At 42.2% G+C, this 21,088-nt stretch overlaps 1 protein-coding gene across 2 annotated transcripts in view; it reads left to right on the plus strand.

Annotated features, from left to right (window-relative positions):
* Positions 1-962: 962 nt before the first annotated feature.
* The window catches only part of LOC311253034 (activin receptor type-2A-like), a 44,238-nt gene continuing 24,112 nt past the window's right edge, over positions 963-21,088 (plus strand). The window contains exon 1 of one of the 2 annotated variants that reach the window (XM_084346752.1): positions 963-2,273. In XM_084346752.1, the coding sequence (XP_084202878.1) occupies positions 2,219-2,273 (55 nt within the window). In that variant the 5' untranslated portion in view covers positions 963-2,218. The remainder of the gene's footprint in view (positions 2,274-21,088) is intronic. The other variant, XM_084346753.1, reaches the window with a different exon arrangement.

A 21,088-nucleotide genomic window follows, 5' to 3' on the forward strand; every position in this document is an offset into this window, starting at 1 on the left:
CTCGTTCAGGTAGCTGGCGTAATGTGGGAGGAGATACGCAAAGAGTATGCAAATCACCCGGACTGTGACGTCACAATCCGGGTGAAATCCAAACGGCTCGCGAGACTCAATTCCTGACTCTGCCAGGTACAAAATATTGACATGGTTGTCAAAACTCATGCTTAGGGGGTGGGGAGGCACTCCGGATACGCAAATATACATACTAAAGCAAGGAAAAAGTCAGTTTTGCATAATATGTCCCCTTTAAATCATATTTTAATGCAAATTAAAACAGTGAAGGTCATAAATCTACATTTTGACATAGTACCCTACCATTTAGTTACAATACTGGGCCCACCTTAGTTGATATGGTGCAGATTCCTAAAGAAATACATGTGTTTTATCAAACAACAGACTACCAACTAAATATCCAACCTTACCTAGTATTATATATTCATTTATTTGTCTAAATATTGGACTGTAAATGCTCGAAAAACCGTGGAAATACACAACTAAAAATACAAACTGCAGCATATTTGATTAGCCAATATTTAATTTTGATGTTTGATTTATTCCTGATAGAAAAAACAAAACAAAAAAACACTTTCATTGACCATAAAACTAGATTTTTGCCCATACCATTAGGTAGCAATACAGGACACCCACCTTAGTTAATATGGTGCAAATTCCTAAAGAAATATATGTATTTAATCAAACAACAAAACACCAATTAAATGTCCAAAGTACAGCATATTTGATAACGTAATATTTGATAGAGGATTATTATTGATTAGAAAAATAAAACCTATAATGCAAAGCAAAATAAGATGCCAGATGAACATGTTGAGCAATGAGCAACAATTAACATCTTGGATCTTGATTTTAAATATATTTTACTGCAAACTAAAAGAAAGAAGATCACAAAACTAGTTCTTGACATAGGCGCTCAACCATAAGGTAACAGTATACTATTAATATTTAATCAAACAACATAACACCGACCTTGTTTAGTGTTGTTTGTTCATTCATTTGTCTAAATATTGGACTATAACCACTACCAGCTGTGTTAATCTCAATCTCAAACTCTACCACTGTAGCATTTTATACATTTCTAGTACATACAGTCACAATGGATTCATTACATAACACAGGAAACAATGACATAATGTATTTTGAGTTTATAAAAAAACCCCAACAAAAACATTCCCATCGCGTTGAACATTTTATTTTGAAACGCTTCACCGGAAGCCTCGTATATAAACTCGGTGCACTTGCCGCGGGACGGTGACGCCATCTTGAAATTGTCCCGACCAGAGGAGGCGAGGAGGAGACGGACTTGGGAAAACCAGCTCGTCCTAAACTCGATAGCTGCGTTAGCTACACGGATTAACGGCAGCTTTAGAGGTTATTGCCATCATACGATAGTGTTTCCACTCGTTCGTGCGAGTCTCTTCGACGGAGGGACGGCTGTTTGGCGCACTTTGGAGCGGACTAACACACCGGAGGGAGCCGCGTAATCGGTTGTTTCCCTCTTGGAGCGGACGGAGCTGTGGTTGTGGCCGGGCAGCCCCGCCGGACTGTCGGGACGAAACCTGAGGCTTCCGCACGGAATACAACAACAGCGACACACGCTTTAAACCCGCTGTCCCTGTGAGGGGAGCCTGGAAATGTTGTATTCAACGACATTTTTGACATTTTAAAGCTATGCGACGGAGCTCGTCGAGGAGAAGTTTGATTGGAGAGCGGAGTGCGCTCGATTTCCAGTCCGATGGATGTTAGCCCTGCCCGGCTGTGGCTCGGCTGTCTGCTCCGCTGCTCCGAAGATAACAGGTTAAACACCAGGAGGCACAGGTGAACACACGGGGTCTGTTCATGACAATGCTGCAGACCTGGCAAATACATGACACCTCTGGCTCGCATGCCAACAAGTCGTCCTCCTTTGCTTGCCTTTAAAAACCTGGAAAATACCACCGACCATCCCCTCCTCTTCTTCTTCACCCCCTCCTCCTCCTCCCCTCTTTTTTTTTGGACTGGCATTATTGGGATATTTTGGATTTAAGCTTGATCTTGACATTTAAAAAAAAAAAAATGTCCTTTTTGCAGAGACAGTGCTCTCTGGAGCAGCAAGACTTTTAATTTGACTCCTTGATTTCCACATCTTTTTGGGTGTTTTTTTTTTTTTGGTTTTTGTTTTGTTTTTTATTCTCTTTCTAGTCAGAGGATCAGATTCGGATGGAAAATGGGAGACGCCACCAAACTGGCCTTCGCCGTTTTCCTCATCTCCTGCTCTTCAGGTGGGTGTGGAGAGGTGGGGGTTATACATTATCAGCTGTGGAGGATCCAGTGCAAATGCTTATTGTTGCCTCTGCAGAGTGCATGTTGTTAAATGTGGAGGGATGCAGTGCAATGCAACCCAGTTTGAGGGGGGGAGATGGGGGGTAAATCCCTCTCTGCCATCCCCCCCTTACTGTTGGTGCCCTCCATGTGTGTGGATGTGCATTGAACATGTTGCAGATGGGGCCATAAGGGGTCCTTGAAGGGCTCCTTGTGGGACGTACCAATGCAAATCGGCTACTTGCAGACTTATTGCAACTTTGCAGTACGCATATTTATGCAATTAACAGAGGAAAATCCAACATTAGATGGGGCTGATATGGATATAAAAATAAGTTAAGGTCCAAAACTCAAGCTGACAAATAACCATCATTTAATTTAGAATAAACCCCAAAAATAATCTGCTTTAAAAGTCCCTCAAAAAGCTTTTAAATCCAAACATGTAGATCAATGACGCATGTATATTCCCTCAAAAGGTCATGGAAGGTGATGACTCATATATAAGAATGTGGGTAAACTCTGTGTAGGTGGGCTTAACCTTTTTGTACAGCACGCTCAGCCAGAATTATTACAATAAAAATGGCCACAACAAGGCGATATTCAGCCTCCACGCCTGGGAATGCGTCCTCGTGTCCCAGGGGTGGATGCTCACTGAATGCCAGCGGGGTCGACGAGGTGACAATAAGGAGAAAGGGGTCAACCGGAGAGTGGTGCTTTTCTTCCAGAGCGTAGTGGTTATGTGGATGTGGGTGGGCTTAGAAGTAATTTCTCGTGTTGATCTGCTCGCAGTGGGTTTAAAAGGGCATTTTCAGCTTGCTTTCATCATGCCAGCAGATATTTACAAGACTAAATATTTAGTGTGAAACAAGAGTTAGTTAATTTTATTTCATTTTTCTGGCAAAAATGTCAAACAGTTGCTGGTTCCAGCTTCTTAAATGTGAGGATTTGTTGCTTTTCTCTGTCTTTTATGACAGTAAATGAAGAGTCTTTGGGTTTTGGACTGTTGGCTGGACCAAAGAAGTCATTTGAAGATGTCAGGTTGGGTTATGGGGAAAATGCGATGCGTACTTCCATAATTTTATGTCATTCAAATGTCCTGTTTTGTCCACAATCCAAAGATATTCAGTTTATTTTCACAGAGAAGTAAAGAAACGAGAAACAACCGGAAAATTTTCCCCCTTGAGAAATTGCACTTTTATTGTTGCAGCTCTAATCACCAGTATTTGAGGAGTTAGGAATAAGACTCAACAATCGACTTTCTTACAAATTGCACCTTTAAACATCGGTGTAAAAAGAAGGCGTCAGTATTGTTAAAATCACTGTTTGTATTTCGTGTAGTTGTACCAGTTCGATGGCTTGATGCTCCATTGGATGCAGCCAATGACGATGATTGCTTGAGATGACCTTAAGCCTTCAGCGAACCTGCTCCACCTCCCTAAATTAGACAGTTTAGCCTCACAGGATGCTCAAATGGTACCAAGTGATGTGTATAACCAGGAAATCAACTTTAATGGACCAACAAGGTCATTGGGAACATGATGGTTGTTGTCTTCACACGGAAGAAAGTTGATATACGGTATAACGGTTATTAACTTCCATTTTTTTAAAACATGCGTCCAACAAGAACGATGTTACATGCAGCAATAGTTAAACTTTGTGTTATCTGTTGGTTTTGGATTGTGATCGACAGGCAGAGATTAAAGTAACCACAGATGATATATGGTTTGAGTAAGCGTTGGGTAAAGGAAATAAAAATCTGATGAGGAAGCAGGGTTTTTTCTTGTCGTTGTAGAACTGCAACTGTTCAACTACTACAATTAATCATCAACTATTACAATTAATTTTTTTAAGATAGAAAAAAGGTAAAAATTATCTGATTCCAGCTTCTTGAATGTGAATATTTTCTGGCTTCCTTCCTCCGCTGTTACAATAAACTGAATATCTTTGTGTTGTGGACAAAACAGCACATTTGATAATAACCATTAGTTGCAGCTCAATATTTTAGTTATTATCTAATGTTTCCACACTTGTGCAGCAGCTTTTCTGTGCTGCGTGGAGGTAAATGGCAGTGAATAACCTGGTTTCCACAGTGTACCTACTGGATATAAAAGCTTTTTCAGTTGAGAGTAAAGAAATGGAAAAAGGTAAGATGAAATCTCAAGTCGCAGAGAAATTGTCCTTTCCCAGCGAGCCCTGGGGTGTCTTTGAGGACTTGAGTAGAAATTAAAAGGCTTCTCAAATACGGTAATAGTTGGGGTTGGTTAGAGTGTAAGCCAGGTGCCGTCTGTACTGCACAGTGCAGCAGATGATTATTCCAGTCGCTCATTACTGTCTGAAGTGGGGAAATGAATGGTTCCTCCTTGAGGTGGAATAATAATCCTTTATGAAATCCAAGTTGAATTGGCACAGCTCAAGACGACACCAAGAAGAAGCCTCAGATAAGGGCAGGGCACTCAGCCCAGAGTGGTTTTATTTGATGAGGCCTATTGCAACATGCCAAAAAATCTCAAGATAACATTGACGTTTTTATTTAGAGACTATGACATGCAGGGGAGCCTGTCTGTAAAACTGCAGTTGTTTCGCCAAATAACAACTTGAACAACACACGTTTTAATTTTTTTTTGCCCAAGTTAATTTCTGATTTTAGATCAGGGTTACAGACACAATGACAAGCAAGCAAGCTTAAACGATTGATACAAAATTAATTTGCAACCATTGTTTTTTTCCCCTTTCTGATACCGAGTCTAACACCTGAACTTTGGCTACGAGCCGATACCGGCAGTATGTTCAAAGAAATCTGTATATATAATATTATATCTTTGTAACTACTTTATGCTACTAACTCATTATGGATGTTATGTTATGGGATTGCTTGAAGTTACACAAGTTGCTTGCCTTTTTCTGGATATTGGATCAGTGCATAAACTTGTGTACGCTTTGGTACCGAGTCCAACATTTTCCAACACTCGGAGGCATTTTTCCAGCGCTGCTGCACATTGGACTTGGAACAACTTTAGTCAAAATGCCAAAGAGAAATGACTGATTTCAAGCTTTGAAATGTGAATATTTACTCATTCAGTTTGTCTTATATTATTGTTAATTAAGTATCTTTGCACTGTGAAAACAATTAGTATTATTATCTTTATGAAATGTCAGAAAATAGTGATCTTGATCTCTTCAATTTAAGTGTTTTTGTTTGACACTTAAAAAAACAGTGTTTGAGTTTCTTTACAACAAACACATAAATACCAAAACAGTCATTTAATTGACAAAGTATTTGCCAGATTCATCAGTAATTAATGAGTTGTTAACCCTTGACAACCCTAACCCAGCAAATGTTCAGTGTCGTGTTTAGAGCATGATCATTGAATTGTCAAACATTGTTATTGCCAATTATTTTTAATTATCGATCAATCGTTAATTATCAAAATAATGGTCGATCAAAAGTCACAATTCACTAATTCCAGCTTCTTAATGTGAATATTTTCTGGTTTCTTTCCTTTTCTGTGACAGTAAACTGAATGTCTTTGGGTTGTGGACATAACAAGACATTTGACGAAGCCCTTTTAGTGTTTTTACGTGATTCCTGGATATTTCTGACCATTGAAAGTTGCCTAATTAAGCCTCCATATCAGATGTAGCTTGCTGCTGTAATATGCGATCAGTTTGGAAGAGAAGTATGTTCCCACAAAAAAGAAGAAATGTGACATTTGACCTGGTTTAATGTTGCATGCAGCAGCTGCCCAGTGTTTTGATCCATGTTGGCATGTTTGAATGCTGCCGTAACACATGGCGGGTCAAGGTTGTCTGCCAAAGTGTTGATGTGACGAGATTGTAGACGGGCTTCTTGTGTAAGTTTTGAGTTTGAAACGCTGCTCTGCTGAACTGGAAAGTGACATTTCACTTCCAAGGAACTGATAATGTGAGTCTGCAGCGGGCGGATGTTCAACTTGGGTCATCAGTTTGAAAGATCTCCTGCAAACTTGAACTGCAAATTGGTAAATATTTACCGTGCTGCCTCCTAACTTATGGCACGTTCAGATCCAGATGTCAGATTTAATATGAGCATGAGCTGCAGGCTGAGAGGAACTTGGTGGTGATTACAAATTAGACATGTGGTGGAGGGTTTTTTTTAGCCTGATGTTTCCAGTGAGGTGTCAGAAATTGAAGAAGTGTGCCAACACGTGCCAACAACCCAAATGTTAGATAAACAGCCAATTATGCAAACTAAAAGGGAGCAACATGTGCAGGATTTCTTGCAAATATTTGCCCGTTGTTTGACCATTTGACCTGACGGCCACCACATTTTTCTGACGAGTAAATGAGTTAATAGTTGTTCCTCATCTTCTTCTAACCTAATGTGAATGCAGCTCATGCAATCAACCGCCGGCTGTAGAGGTCATTCCCCGATGTAAAAGTCATGTTTTGCTGGTAATTTGGGGGGAAAACGTCTCTTTAGATTTGTGCATGTTTCCACCACAGAGGCCGATAGATGTCTAAAGTCGAGACTCCGGTTCTACCTTCACATTTGGCCTCCTTTTTTGTACACTGCAGCAGTTTCACACAGACATTGATCCTCTTGCACACCAGTGTAAGGTTACATCAATATGGCGAGGATGAAGCAGCTCTGAGGGTTTTTTTTCTTTTTTTTTTTTCTTTCCAAATCCCCAGCAGCACAACAGATCTGATGATTCAGTTTCAGCTCTGCTACACATCAAACTCAACTTGAAACGGTAATGTGAACTCAGTCGATCATCAGGCCGGTGTCTGTGTTCTGTCCCGTTGAACTGGGGAAAACCAACATTTACCAGCTGCATTAACTGGACGAAATGGTTGACTTCCCCGCCACCAGATGAAGCCTCTCTGTCATCAAGCGCTCCCCGACGCTTAAGAGTTTTTTGAGCGGCTCCAAGCTCGGTGCTTTACAGTCGATCCTGACCTCTGACCTCCTGACAGAGGACTGAAGTAGACAAAGACACCTTTCCCTCAAACATCCGCGTTTTATCGTTTTCACACAACATCGAACTGCGAATGTGAAATATAAACAAATCCAAGACCTAGAAAGTAGATGTTTTTATTAAAGGAACAGCTCATCCTCGTCATAGATGTGTTTTATTATGCAACTAATCACTTAATAAACATCTTATAAGGGCCTTATAAAGAAGGTTAATATAATAATAAAGCGTTACCGATAAAGACGAGACCTTTTAAAGTTAGAGCTGCAACTAAGTCTCACCATTATTGATTGTTTCTTATAGTCAATTGATCATTCGAGTACAATTTACTGAAAACCCCCCAAAAAACAAGTTGTTGATTAATGGTGAAAAGGTTTCTTCTGGCTTCGCCTCAAAAAAACACTTGTACTGCCACCCCGTCCCAGAAACAGTTAATCAAGTGTTTTTTAGTGTTAAACTACAAACTTTGAAAAACACTCCGAACAGATGAAGAATTTAAAATCCTGAAACTTAAATGAAGACAAACTGTGCTGTTACAAAGTGTCCTAGTGGCTGACTAAAACTAATGTTTACTCTGGCTGGCTGAGTTGATTATTTACTTCATTATTTATTTACTGAAAAAACCATGACACTGAACTGAGAGTGGAAATCGAGGAACTATCCACTTGCGAAGCTTTTGCCAGCAATATTTTTAAAACTTCTCTTTTTTTTTGTGGTTTGGCTCGAAAAGCTGTGCTTCTCTCTGTATCTCTTGTGAAACCCATAAATACATACAACTACTTTCAGAAGTGTAAAACCAGAAGGAAATGTGGCCCGACTTAAATAAAAACTGATTTATTTAGTCGTCACTACATTTATAACCATTTCCACTGTGACTCAACCCTCCTGTACCCTCCTGCTGCAGTGTTTTTCGACGTTTCCTCGAGTGGCCAGAGGCCGGCTACTAGCTCTGTCCCATTTTTTTCCCCCACCTATCTATTTCTAATATGTTCTCTTGCATTATGCATTAGGCTCCAAAAGCACAGGTGTATTTGTTAAGGCCAGATGTAGCCTCGATTTCCCATCGGGCCCAACTAGTCGGACTGCTTCCTTCCAGGGCTGTGTATCATTCTGCACCTTTAACATCATAAAAACAAGGACCAGTTCATGTTCGTGGAGGTAAAATGGTGACCAGAAACGGCTTGTTGCCGGACTCGGCTGGGGAAATTATGACCGGATAAATTTAGATTATGGCCAGGTGTTTTCTGCGTTCACTCTGCAAGCAGCACGGATGGTTTTTGTGTACATTTCGGTGATGTCTTCTACTTCACCGATTACTTTGAGAACATTGCACTTTTAATTTGTTATAGTCTTAAGTGAGAAATGATTTACAAAAAAGTACTCGAACTCGATAAATTTAGATTGTAGCCAGGTGTTTTCTGCTCTCCGAACTCTGCAAGCAACACAGATGGTTTTTGTGTACACTTCGGTGACGTCAGAGTCTCTTACGTACTTCTTACTTTGAGAAAATGGCACTTCTGATGTGGTAAAGCTGCGTTTTTGAGGTTAAAGTGTGTAATAATCTACGAAAAAGGACTTTGGAGCTAAACATTGACGCCAGAAACGGGCCAAACTGAATTTTAACAAAATTTTAACTGCACTCAACTAAATCTCCTTTTACTTTTGCACGAGAAACAAAACAACATTAAAAAGGGGAAAACAAAAGTGTAGATGACCTTTGGAAAGTTGAATACGATCCCTGCGTCACTGCTTGTTTACATGTTGGCCGAGTTTCTCTGGTCACTGAACTACACTGAAAACAAACCAATTCTAGCCACTTGTGTGTATCATTGGTAGAAGGCACTGCAGGTAACCTTTTTTTTTAAATTACACAATAATGTTTGATCAGGTTTCGAAAGCCCAAGGCCTCTTAAAACACACTCACCACATAAGTGACTATCTAAACTTTCACTACAATTAAGAATCATCAAAACAGCATAATTGCTATTTAGGGGATTTTCTTTCTTTCTCGGCAGGGATTCGTTTCAACCTGCTCCTGAGTGTCTCCACACGGGACAATATACTGGAAAAAGCACCACTTTATCAGCTTAAATAATTGTAGGAAATCATTTAAAAGTCTTCTTTTCACCATCTGATGTAGTAAACCTTTAGATACTCCTGACGGGTCAAACCAAACACCGAGTTTTATTTTAAATTCTTGTAAGTCTCTGGGTCTTTTTATAACAGCAGTGTAGAGGCAGTGAAGGGACTAAAATAACATACATATTTAATTCAGCTTTCAGCTCCTTTGAGGAAGCAGAGGTGTAAGCTTGGAAGAAGACACAGGAAGACAGTTTGAGCTGATTACGCTGCTAAATATTATAATCAAAGCTATTAATCACATGATAATCAGACTCCATTATTATGAGAGCTTAATTCTTTTGGCCTTTCTGCTTCTAAATAGTCCGGCGGGTAATAATTAAAAGAAATGATACTCGAGGAATACTCAGCTTCTGTGATGAGTAATTGTATACTTGTGATGTGTGACTAAGCCTGATTAATTGTGCAGCCGTAGGAGGCAGGTGGGGTCATCGAGGCCGGCGTGAGGCCACCCTGTAAGCAAAAGGTCAAATGTTCGACATCCGCTACAGGCATTCATCCTGTCAGCGCGCCCTTGAGCAGAACCCTACCTGCTCGGCTTATTGTAAGTCATGCTGGATAAGAGCATCAGCTAAAAGCCTAAAATGTAAATGCAGGCCGAGCGCACCTCTATAATGGGAAGTCGATGAATTGCCCCTGTAACCATTACTGACTGAAATTAGGACAAATGATAGGGAAGAGGGTGAGTTCAGGGTTGGAAAACGTCACCGCCTTTTAGGAAGGAGCCTGTACTTTTGGAGATATTTAAAGTCTCACAATATAAATCATCACTTTTTTGGATAAATACAAGAGTATTTTATCTTATTCTCGACCTCTTGATGTGTCGGTACCACAGAGAACAGTCCAGAACAGTTCTTTACTGTAATTAATGCATCCTGCAGATGTTGCTTTATGTGCTTGGGAGAGTTTCAGTCTAGACAGGCTGGCTGCTCAGACGGAGAGGCCCTGCTTTGATCCTTGATTAAAAACTGCGAGCTGTACATTCATCATGCTCTTGTTTCAGGCTCTCTCAAGGGTCCTCGCCTGCTTTACGCTCCCTCCTTCCTCCTCCTCCTCCTCCTCCTCCTCTTCGTCTTTGTCCATCTCTTGCCAAGATTCCTCACTGTCGTGAAGGTCGCTCCAACCTCTTATCACCAAAACCACTAAAGGGTAATGGTGTCTCGGGGACTCGGCGGGGCCCGGGTGAACACTGTTCCCTCGTGATATTGCGGGTTCATCATCCTGCCATTATTGTTGCTGTCACTGTGTGCGACTATCTAATAAACCTCAAATGTCATTTAGGATGCATCGAGCGGCAGCCATGTGAGCTACAAACACATCAACAGGTCTTCGGCCGACATTTATTCTCTCCTGTAATCAACACGGATAGAAAAAGTCAGTCAGACCAGGAACAAACTAATAATTATAAAAAAATAGTCTTAACTCAAATTGATGGCGGCGTAAACACCACAACTGTAACGATGTAACTGTCGAATCATATCTTTGGTGTCACTTTCAGAGTGATTTGATGAACAGCAGCCAATGGAAAATCCAAACGTTTGTTTTTGGGGATATTTTTCTATGAAATAATGTTGCTGCAGTGCTCATAATATTTGCAGCCGACCTCCTAAATGTAAGCTGATTTATGGACATTTAAAGACTTTTTAGAGGGTCTGCTCTAATCACTCAGTCAAGGTTATTTATACAACTTCCTAAATATTTATATAACATAATATTGTTCATTTGATCTGACATGTACTGCCCGCTGGTCTTGTCTTTACTGATGTTCTTTGACGATCGCCAGGATAATTGCTGTTGGTCATACGAAAATATGAATATAAAGGCAAAAGACAGCAACTCTTGTAATAGAGTGTTGGATTCTCCTTTCCACCCTCATCTTTGGAGGATGTCTTGAAATCATCTCCTTCAGGGTTTTTTGTTGTTTGTGCCAACACAGCTGAAACGTGTAGCACTTGCTCGCCGCCACTGTTTACAAAACTTTATCATTCATCAGTGTGGATGCTCACATCATCGTTTTGGTTGTCATTCTTGGTGTAGGTGTTGGTCGTAAATCAGTGCCAGGTGTGCCGATAACTGGAATAATACTTGTTTTGTACCTTGGCACTGAAAAGCTTTGTAGCTCTTGTAGCCGACTTGTTGCTCAAGCCAGCATCTGAATTGCCAGCAAGGTGAAACCGGGATCTGTTCGGTCTTGAAACTCTTAATGTTTTTCCTCCCAAGCAGTATTGACGGGAAAGAGAGAGTTTTGAAACCCTCAGCGGTGCCTGGCAATAACTGAGTCATCATCGGTATTGATAAACAAATCTATAAAGCCTGCAGATATATTTCTTCTCTGCATTGGGGGGAGTCAAATTCTTAGCTTACTGCACCTGTAATACAATCCCAATTAAAAATACACAAGTGTTTTTATTTTGGCTCGTGAGAGGCCCCGTGACCAGAATGCGTCATTAGTTTACACTAAATATAAAGACGAGCCAGGAGTCAGCGAGGTCGTCTGATGGATGAAAGAGGGGGATTTATTGACTCCACGGCGTTTATTGGTTTGTCTTGTCCAAATGCGAGCCAGGCGAGTGCAAACAGTGGACGTAATTGAATGGCGGACGACGTGTCTTGGAGGGGGCCACGTGAGATGACTCGGAATGGGTCGGCGCATTAGTTCCACACATCAGCGACAGCAGCCTGTGATCCAGTGCGGGCTAACCTTGACCACAGAGAGCATTTCTGTACACTTTTAGACTTTCTCCTCTTTTGGTTTCCAGTGAAAGCGAAGCTGCAGAAGGTGAACACGACGTATCATATTTTGATTGCATTGACAGTGTGCAATATGAACCGTTTCTAAAGGTTTTATTGTAAGCCTGCATTACCTTGTGATGGGTGCTAGAGGCACATTCAATAGCTTTACAGCAGTGGATTATGGGAAATATCTCTCACTGAACTGGACTGGACTCACAAAGGACCAATCTCCTCATATATATAATAGCTTGTCTGCCAGTCTCCTTCTCTCTGTGCCTCCCACCCCCTCCATTCTCCACTCATTGATTGCTTGTTTTATAAAAATGAATTGAAATGCCCATGCTGCAGGCTTTGGTGATATTGCAATATCGCTGCAAACTCAATCCACGGTTCAGCTTTAAGCCCAAGTGGCACTTAACACACCCTTCAAATAAATCCAAACAATCCAAGCACAGAGAGGACGGGGGGAGCCGAGGGAAGGGGTTTTTTTTTTTGCAGATCCTTCTACAGTACCCTGCGAGAGATAACGAGGAGTTTTAAATTGCTCGTCCTGTAAAGAATGTACGGTATGCAGTGGCCGACTGGAGCTGGGACACGGGGGGGCTTCGCTGGTATTTGCTCCTTGTGCAAACGGTGCAGGCTGCGTCAATTCGTGGCGAGAGATCCAGACGCTCTCCTGACCCGTCCGGCAACCGGCTCCATCAGCGCTAATTGAGGCGGAGACCAATGGGCGTTTGTCGCTCAGGCATACCAGCGGGGATTAAAGGGATTGGATTCAGTTGCTGAGTGCTGTGGTTTTTAATGCCCCCAACCCCCCTTCACCACCTCCATGTGCCCTCCTCCTGCCCATGGAAAGAGTGCAGTCTTTGTGACCAGCTCACCCGAGCCAACCCGACCACCCCTGCCATGTCACGACACTATCTGATTGAGTGTTAACTCCAGTGAGAGCCAGGCCACTCTGCTCTGTAAAATTACTGTCTACTGTAAAATAGTGTCTCTGTGCACAGTTACCTCTATTCATTCAGCCGCAGCAACAAGATTACACTCCTGCAGGAGAAAATATTAAATGAATATAATCACACAACTTGGCCACTAGAATACATAATTTCATCCAGAGAACAATACTCATCAGTACTCCTATCTTTCCCCCCTTATCGCCTCTATAATCACTTTTATGATAATCACCATCACATCACAGAAACACTGATTAAGTACCAAGGCCTAACACCTCACCACACTTTGCAGTGGGACCTGAGAATCTGCCGCCAGGTGGTTATCTTGCCGCAGGCCAATGGTCTCCCATGCTGGCCCTGGTGTCTAATACCTGTGATAGTCAAACGGCTATAAATGGTGTAAAAAAATCTTTAACCAAGCCTGCCAGGAGCTGCCCTCAAGGCAAGTGGTGGGATGCATTTCTAACCGGCAAGTCAGGGAGGAAGGGATTGATGACGGTGGTGCAGGAAGAGAGGTCAGATGTGGTGAGCTGTATCTTTTTAAAATGATTTTTGACCTGTATTTCTTGAAGGTTTTTGATCAATCTAGTCCCAAACACCAATATGACCCATCCAGAAACCTTCAGCGTAGCTGCTAAGCTAAACACGTTAGCTTGACCGGTCTTCCAGGGTCGTTTTAAAAGTGTGTAAATAACGTCTTTCCAAATCAATACAGCTTCCAGAGACTTGGATTATGCCGGACGAGCTGTACAGAGACATTTTATGTTACTTTTTGGTGTTTTAAAACGGGTCCCCAGCTACTTCAGCTGTGAACACTGCAACAAAACTTCCCCAAATGCTCCATCGGCAGTGGTCATGAGTAGATAATGACTGAATTTTCATTTCTGGGTGACTGTATCCCCATCCAGCCCTCACAGCGTACAAAATCTCATCGCCTGAACCCAACCTGACCTCAGAGCCAAGTTTCAATTCCCCTCCCTCCATATCTCTCTGACACACACACACACACATTCACATTCAGACACACACAGTCTAAACTTGACTGCTTCTTCTTCCACACAACATGACAGAACTAGTACAGAATATTTTCAGGATATGTGGAAGACTTTCTTCAGACGTCACTGCTGCTTTTATTCAAAGCATGCAGCAAGGTGTTAGCACTACTATGATTAGACGTTTTCTACTAAATGCATGCTGTTATTCACGCTGTATTTAGTTGTGTCCTGACTCAGTTATGTGGGGGAGGAGTGTCAAATTGCATCAGTAGCAACAACAAGCATTGCTGGCAAGCCAAGAGGCCAGCTCTGCAGACAGCATTTTGACCTATGGCCTCAGCCTAACTTCTTTATTCAACACTATTCAAAAATCATTGCTCACATTTGTTTTTTTAGTGCTGGCCGCACATATTCCCACACAAGCCAGCGCCCCGAACAGCCATACATCACCTCAAATCTATTTCATCTCTGCCCGGACGCAGATGATAAGTTGATCCTTAGAACAAATTCCATCATAACGAACAATCCCCGCTCCTGGCAGGCACACAAAAAAACCCTTGATGAATGAGTTGTTTACCTACTTCGGTGCACGCAGCGCCGAGTGCAGGCCTGGCCCGCCAAAATGCCACTTCATTATGAGGCTACAGAGCAGAGTGCAGCACAGCCTGCCCCTGTGACCAGCAGCAGAGAGGAAATTGGATATTAGTTCCTATATTCCTCAGCAGTTGTTAGGCAAAAAGGAGGCCTGATGGACAGATCTTGAGCCTGAAATGTCACATTTTAATGCAATTAGTGGGCAATAATGGACTCACCTGTGCTGTTTAATTCTTCGGAGAGAAGCACTTATTGCTGTGGTGTTTCTATGCTTCACAACCCGGAGATCAGCTGTCGGTGAAACCAGAAACGTGAAGGCATTGCTTCCTAAGGAAAACAGGATCGGTGTGTTGGAACAGCTTTCTTGAACACAATATAGGTTGAATCACGGTGGTGTTAATACAAATGCCGGTGGAGACGAGCCAAGTATACGTTTATTTATGTAAAGATATGATTTGTGTTCACCTGTGAGGCAGGTGTTGTTGTTTCTCTCGTTGCAGTCAGTAAGGAAAACAGTTTTTTTTCCCTTCCTGCCACACAAGCTCAGAGATTCCCAAATAAATCAGACACTTTATCCGTGCCACCAGCTTTAGTTTTGGAGTAGAGAGAACAAAACCCTCGGGCGTCAGCTGGCCACCTGCCAAAGTGTCTTCGTCGAAGTTTCTGTAACATTTGGCAGGTGGTTGGTGGTCATTTCCCACCCAGCATGCCACCTCGCTGGCCTGGCCACAGATCAGACCAGAAGCGTCTCTGCTGCGTGGCTTCCTACCTTGTAGCCCTCTCACTTTGCTAATCAAGAGACGCGTGCCAATTCACAGGATCTGATGTAGCTCTCCCTTGTGATTTTTGTTTCCTCCTTTGGAAGGCTGGCTCATATTTGAGGTAGAAGTGGTGCTTGAGAGAGAGAGGGAGGGAGTGCATGTCATTTGAGTAAGAAGTAAATTTGTGCTATTACTCAGCTCTTCTCAGGAAAGGAAATACTTAGAGGAGAAATTGCTTTCGGTCATGTTTCACAATTGAAGGGAGAATTGGAAAGATATAATGGAAACAACCAATAATATAGTAGACTTCCAAGACCCCAACTTTGTATCTTGGGATTTGAAAAACAATCTTTTAAAAGTAAAGTTTCCAGGTTTTTGGGGGCACCAGAGGACAAAAAGTTCTTTGAAACTGTCTCTTGGTGTGTTAAACAATTGTCATCTGTCAGGACTCGGGCTGCATTTAACGATTATTGTCATTATCAGCTAATCTGCCAATTATTTTACGATTGATCTGTTCAATTCGATCGAAATGCTCTCGTGGCGTCTTTTTAAAATTGCTTCTTTTGTGCACCCAAACAGTCCAAAACCAAAAGACTCCTCATTTGCTTTCATAAATGACAAAGAAAAGCAGAAAATCCTCACGTTTAAGAAGCTGGAACCAGCAAATATTTGACATCTTTGCTTGAAAAATGAACTTATTCTCTTTTGATCAATTAATCAACTAATGGTTGGAGCTCTAGTCGGGACTATGATCGTGTTCAAACCAACAATAGCACTAATTCTGCAGCTGAAGTTGCGCAATCAAACAATGATTTAGTTCAATTTTGCTGCAGATTTTGCTTCCATGGTGTAACTTTTAAGCTCTCAGAGCTTGGATCAATTTGGTTGATGTGTCCTCGAGAAGCTTCAGGTGAACTGAGGCCAGCAGTGAGTTTTGTCATCTTGCTATCAGAGAGGAAAGAATGAACCTCTGCGAGTTGCTCTCGGTGTCATGGCCTCTACCGCAACTCTTCCGCCATACAAAAGACTGACTTCTCTATGATGGCTGCAGATAATCGTTTAGTCATTTCCTTCCGAGTTAACAATCTTTTTCATCTCCATATTGCACTATCTTTGCAGTCTCATTGTTCTTGAGAAAATCCCGTCTAATTGCTCTATCTGATCACTCTGTGGTTGCAGGAATACGTTGCAACCCTCAAGATTTCTTTCTTGCGAGTTTGCCTGAAATTGGAAGCTTTAACCCACTGCGGGAAAAAAGAGCATCAGCTTAAATGCCCGAAATGTAAAAATTTAAAATGTCAGAGTGAATTTTCAGAGCCACCAGGCAGCTAGCGAGGGGTGAGGAACAGTTTTTCAAAAAGCCCCAGTGGATCGAGAAGTGGGTCGGGTGTTTAGACGCTGTGCAGGGGAGGCATTGCTGAAATGTCCGCAGCTAAAGTAGGTCGCGGTTAACCTTGATAAATCTCTTGTACGACTGGAAAGGAAAGAATAGAGGAGGCTCTGTGAAATGTTTTGTGGAAAGGAAACTGAAGGGACATGCATGCTGTTGCTGTGTTTTGACTGATTGGGAGACTCCTGGTGAGCAAATATTCTTCTTGATGATGTAAAGGACAGACAAAGCTCTTATATTGAGGGATCAGAGCAATTAAAAGTTACAAAAACCCTTTGGTTTAACGTCCTCAGACGTGGCCTCCCGGTGACGCAGGTCTGCACATACTCTACATAAATAGACGTTTGCTCGTTTACCCCCTCCTGAGCTGACCTTGACCACAATCAGGCATTATTATCAATTAACTCGACGTCTTGATTAAGTCTGAAGCCTTTGATTTCCCTCCTTCTTTTGATTCTTCGCTCTCCTCCTTTGTTTCAGTGTGCCGCGGATGAAATAAATGTTGCCCGCGTCATTACCAAGAAAACGACCTCGCATTAACAGAGCGCAGCTATAGCCATCCATCGCTGCATTTCTTTCTCCCCAGCAAACCTTATTACGGCAAACAAAGTGAGGCCGTGCTGCTCATGTTTGACATTTCTATGCGTGAAATATCTCCTGGAGACAAAGAGGCCTCTCTCTTTATTGCTTGGATGTATGCTTGTGGGTGGAAGCCCTATTGTATGTCCTTGCACAATCGCTCGTGTAGGCTCCTGCACTCGGTGACATTATCCGCTTTAGTGAACTCTGAGCTGCGACTTAGTCGGAAGATTGATTTCTCTGCTTTATATCCGCCATAGTGACGGGCAGCCACCTTTGGCACACGGCACTATAGGCAGCCGTCCTGTACTGCCACCTCATTTCAGAGGCGTGATTGATTTGAGCTCTCAATGGCTGTATTTGCGACGGAGCTCGGTATTTGCAGTTCACATGACTCTCGCTCTTGCTCACACAGTGTAATACCTGAATAGAGCCATTATCAATGGAGCTGTTGAGGTGTTGCTGCTTGCCTCGGCTGAAGAACAAACAGGGGCCGGCTTTTTAAAAGTTGAGGACTCACTTTCTAGAAAATACATCAATTTACTGTCAGTTTATATAAGGTGAAGATTGTCTCGCTGCCTATACTTTCTGTGTATACAGTAAGCCTTTGACTTGGAGGGAGGAGCTCAGATTTGGCCACTGCAGAGCATGAAAGAGCAGGTTGATTCAGTGCTACAGACAAACCAATATATGTCTGCAACAACTGGTCAATTAATCAATGTGTTAATTGACAGAAATGGCATATTTCTCAAGCCAAAAAGCCAAATATTTGCAGTTTCCAGCTTGTCAAATGAGAAGATTTGATGCTCTCATTTGCCAGATATGATTTTATACCTTTGGGAAATTATACTATACGGCTATTTTCTCTCGAGGGCTGCAATTATCAATTATTTTCATTATCGATTAATTTGGTGATGATTTTTACGCATTAAATTGTCAGAAAATGGTAAAAAATGCTCATCACAGTTTCCCAGAGCCCAAGGTGACATCTTCATATTGCTTCTTTTGTCCTGCCAACAGCCAAACCCCCAAAAACTCATCATATACTTCATTAAATGACAAAGATTTGCTGGTTCTTGCTTCTAAAATGTGAGAATTTGCTGCTCTAACGTGACATGTTTGCTTGAAAAACGACTCAAATTATCAAAAATCTAGATTTTCTTGCATCTATGGCTCATTTTGAGTTGATTTATCTTGGTTTAATCCATCCCTCATTAGTTCTCTAGCAACACAAACACACAGTGTTTATTTCACCTGCTTTCTGTGTCCTGCACGCTCATTATTATGACTTGCTTGTAATGAAGTTGATACAGGAACTCGGGCTTATCCTCCTCCCGCATTCATTGTAAATCACTCCGAGTAAAATGGAAATGCGTATGCCAAGCACCTCGACGCGAACGTCCATGGGGATCAGCGCTAGCATGGCTAATGCCGTTACACCAGAAGTGGCTAATGAGCTAACCTTCCGCTTTACCTCCGCATACCTCTCCATAATTATCGCCTTCTGCTCCCGCGAGGGCCGGCGAGGGGAACGTCGCATCCATCCCCATCCAGGAAGAATAGAAACCAGACGCCATACAATGGACACACTAACTGCTGAAGGGCCCGATGGAGGGGATAGACTTAACAAACACAGGCAGGGATTTTGCACCTTGGTTTTAGCATAAATCATGGTGTAGCAGCATTACACCAGGGGAGGTTATTTGAGGACGGGGCCTCCTAAGGAAAAAACCTGCTTCTTTATCTTTGTTACCCTCAAGTTGATCTGCGGTTGGAAAATATTGTCATTCGTCTCTTCGCTCATGTGGCATCTAGATGTGGTGGAAACTGTGATGGAGGCACACAGCACCCTAAAGGCACGATGTAGACCACAACTGCTCTTTTTCACACCTGATCCCCGCTGCAGCAGGGTGTCTGCTTTTCTAAATATTACGCCTTGGAGGTCATTAAACAGGAGGTCTTACTTTCTACATTTGATCTATTGTCATTTATCCATCTTTTATTCCCCTTTGTCAAAATGAGTCAAGCTTTTCTGCATTTAAAGTCAATTTTTCTGATTTTACAAATCTTTAAGTTTAGCGCCTAACCAAATACTGTCTTATCTTATTGTCTCGAATACTTAACTGCAGTTACAATCAGCAGAAGTTGGTCGAGAGGTGGTCGATTCCTACATACTGCACCTTTTTAACTTTAAGTGTCTGATACTTAGAGACTCTTGCTGCAGATAAATTGGGTCTATGCTGTAGTTTGTGGTTGAAAAAAGAGTTAATCTTCCTTTTTCTTTGGCTCAGCAGCAGTTTGAACTCAAAAACTTTACTTTCACACCCTTCTTTGCCTTAATTTGTTAGTCTTAGATGTGTTAAATTTGAAAAAAACAACAACCCAGAAATGTGCAGTTAAAAAAACAAGCCGAGAAAGTGATTTGTTTGCATTAAAGACCTTTTCAAAGAGTCTGTAGGTGGGAGGGAAACGAAGACCACATGAACCACTTGTGAGATGATGTCATCTCCCCTGCGGTGTTATTTATGCTTATTTGCACGTTTGGGCAAATTCATGTTTTCCACTCGCAGATATAATACTCCCCTGTGGGTCTATTTACTCGTATCCTAGCTTCCATGTCTACACGCAGCTCGGTCCATACATTTTTCTTCCATGTTCACATGCGTTTCTATGTTAACGCACGTGCAACAATTATTCCTGCATTTGCAGCACACTCGCTCGGGCTGCACTCATCCATCATCCCGGACTATTTTTCTCGTCTCTCTTTCCACCTCGGCCATTTGCTCCCGATCATAAAGGCTGCGGCGCACAGTTGCACCTGTTGCTGTGAAATAGTCGGGGGCTTCATGGGAAATGGATTTGACGAGAGAAAATGCCGTCAGCTCGGCTGCGAGGCAGAGTGACCTCGCCTGCCAGCCGGTGAAGTCCCCTCTCGCCTCTCTTCTTCCATCTGCAGCTGTTAATGTTGAAGAGAGATGTGCGGCGCGTCCAGCTCCTGGCTTGAACTTTACTTAAGCAGCCATTTTATTGAAAAATACATGATCTTTTCCTAAAGGTAACCTCCATTACGCAAGCTAAGCCCTTAATTTCTGGAAGCCGCTGTGACCAGAGACGCGGTCAGAGGGGGCAGGACACTTCTCCTCCGCGACAGCGTTTTACTGGCAGAGCCGAGTGGATGATGATCACGTAGATTGGAGCATTATTCTTTATTTGTTGTGCGCTGCTCGGTTAAATTACAGAGAGCTTTTGAGACATTAAGAGGAAGAATAAATAAAAGCAGATAAGGTCAAGAGTGCAAATCCTTGTTGGCTGGAAGAATTTAAAAAACTAAAACCGGTATAAACAGATGAGTAACGAGGACTATATGTAAGAGATGTTCTGCTCACATCCTTGATGCCTCTACACAAGAGTATCTTCAAATGTTTTCATCTGAAGGGCCCTAATATAGAGTCAATCCTGCAGCATTTAACAAGACGAATACAAAGGACAGACGTTACAGATGATGATCCTCAGTCCCTCTTCAGACCAAAGCAAACCAATGCTCCAGCAAATGAACAGCCGTTTAATCCGTCAATTATTTTCTCGCTAAATCAATCAGCTGTTTGGTCTGTAAAATGTTAGAAAATGGTGGACAAGATGACGACAAGATGTCATCATCAAATGTCCAAACGATGTT

This window comes from Pagrus pagrus (genome assembly GCF_965226575.1).
Source record: "Pagrus pagrus genome assembly, chromosome: 24".
NCBI lineage: Eukaryota > Metazoa > Chordata > Actinopteri > Spariformes > Sparidae > Pagrus > Pagrus pagrus.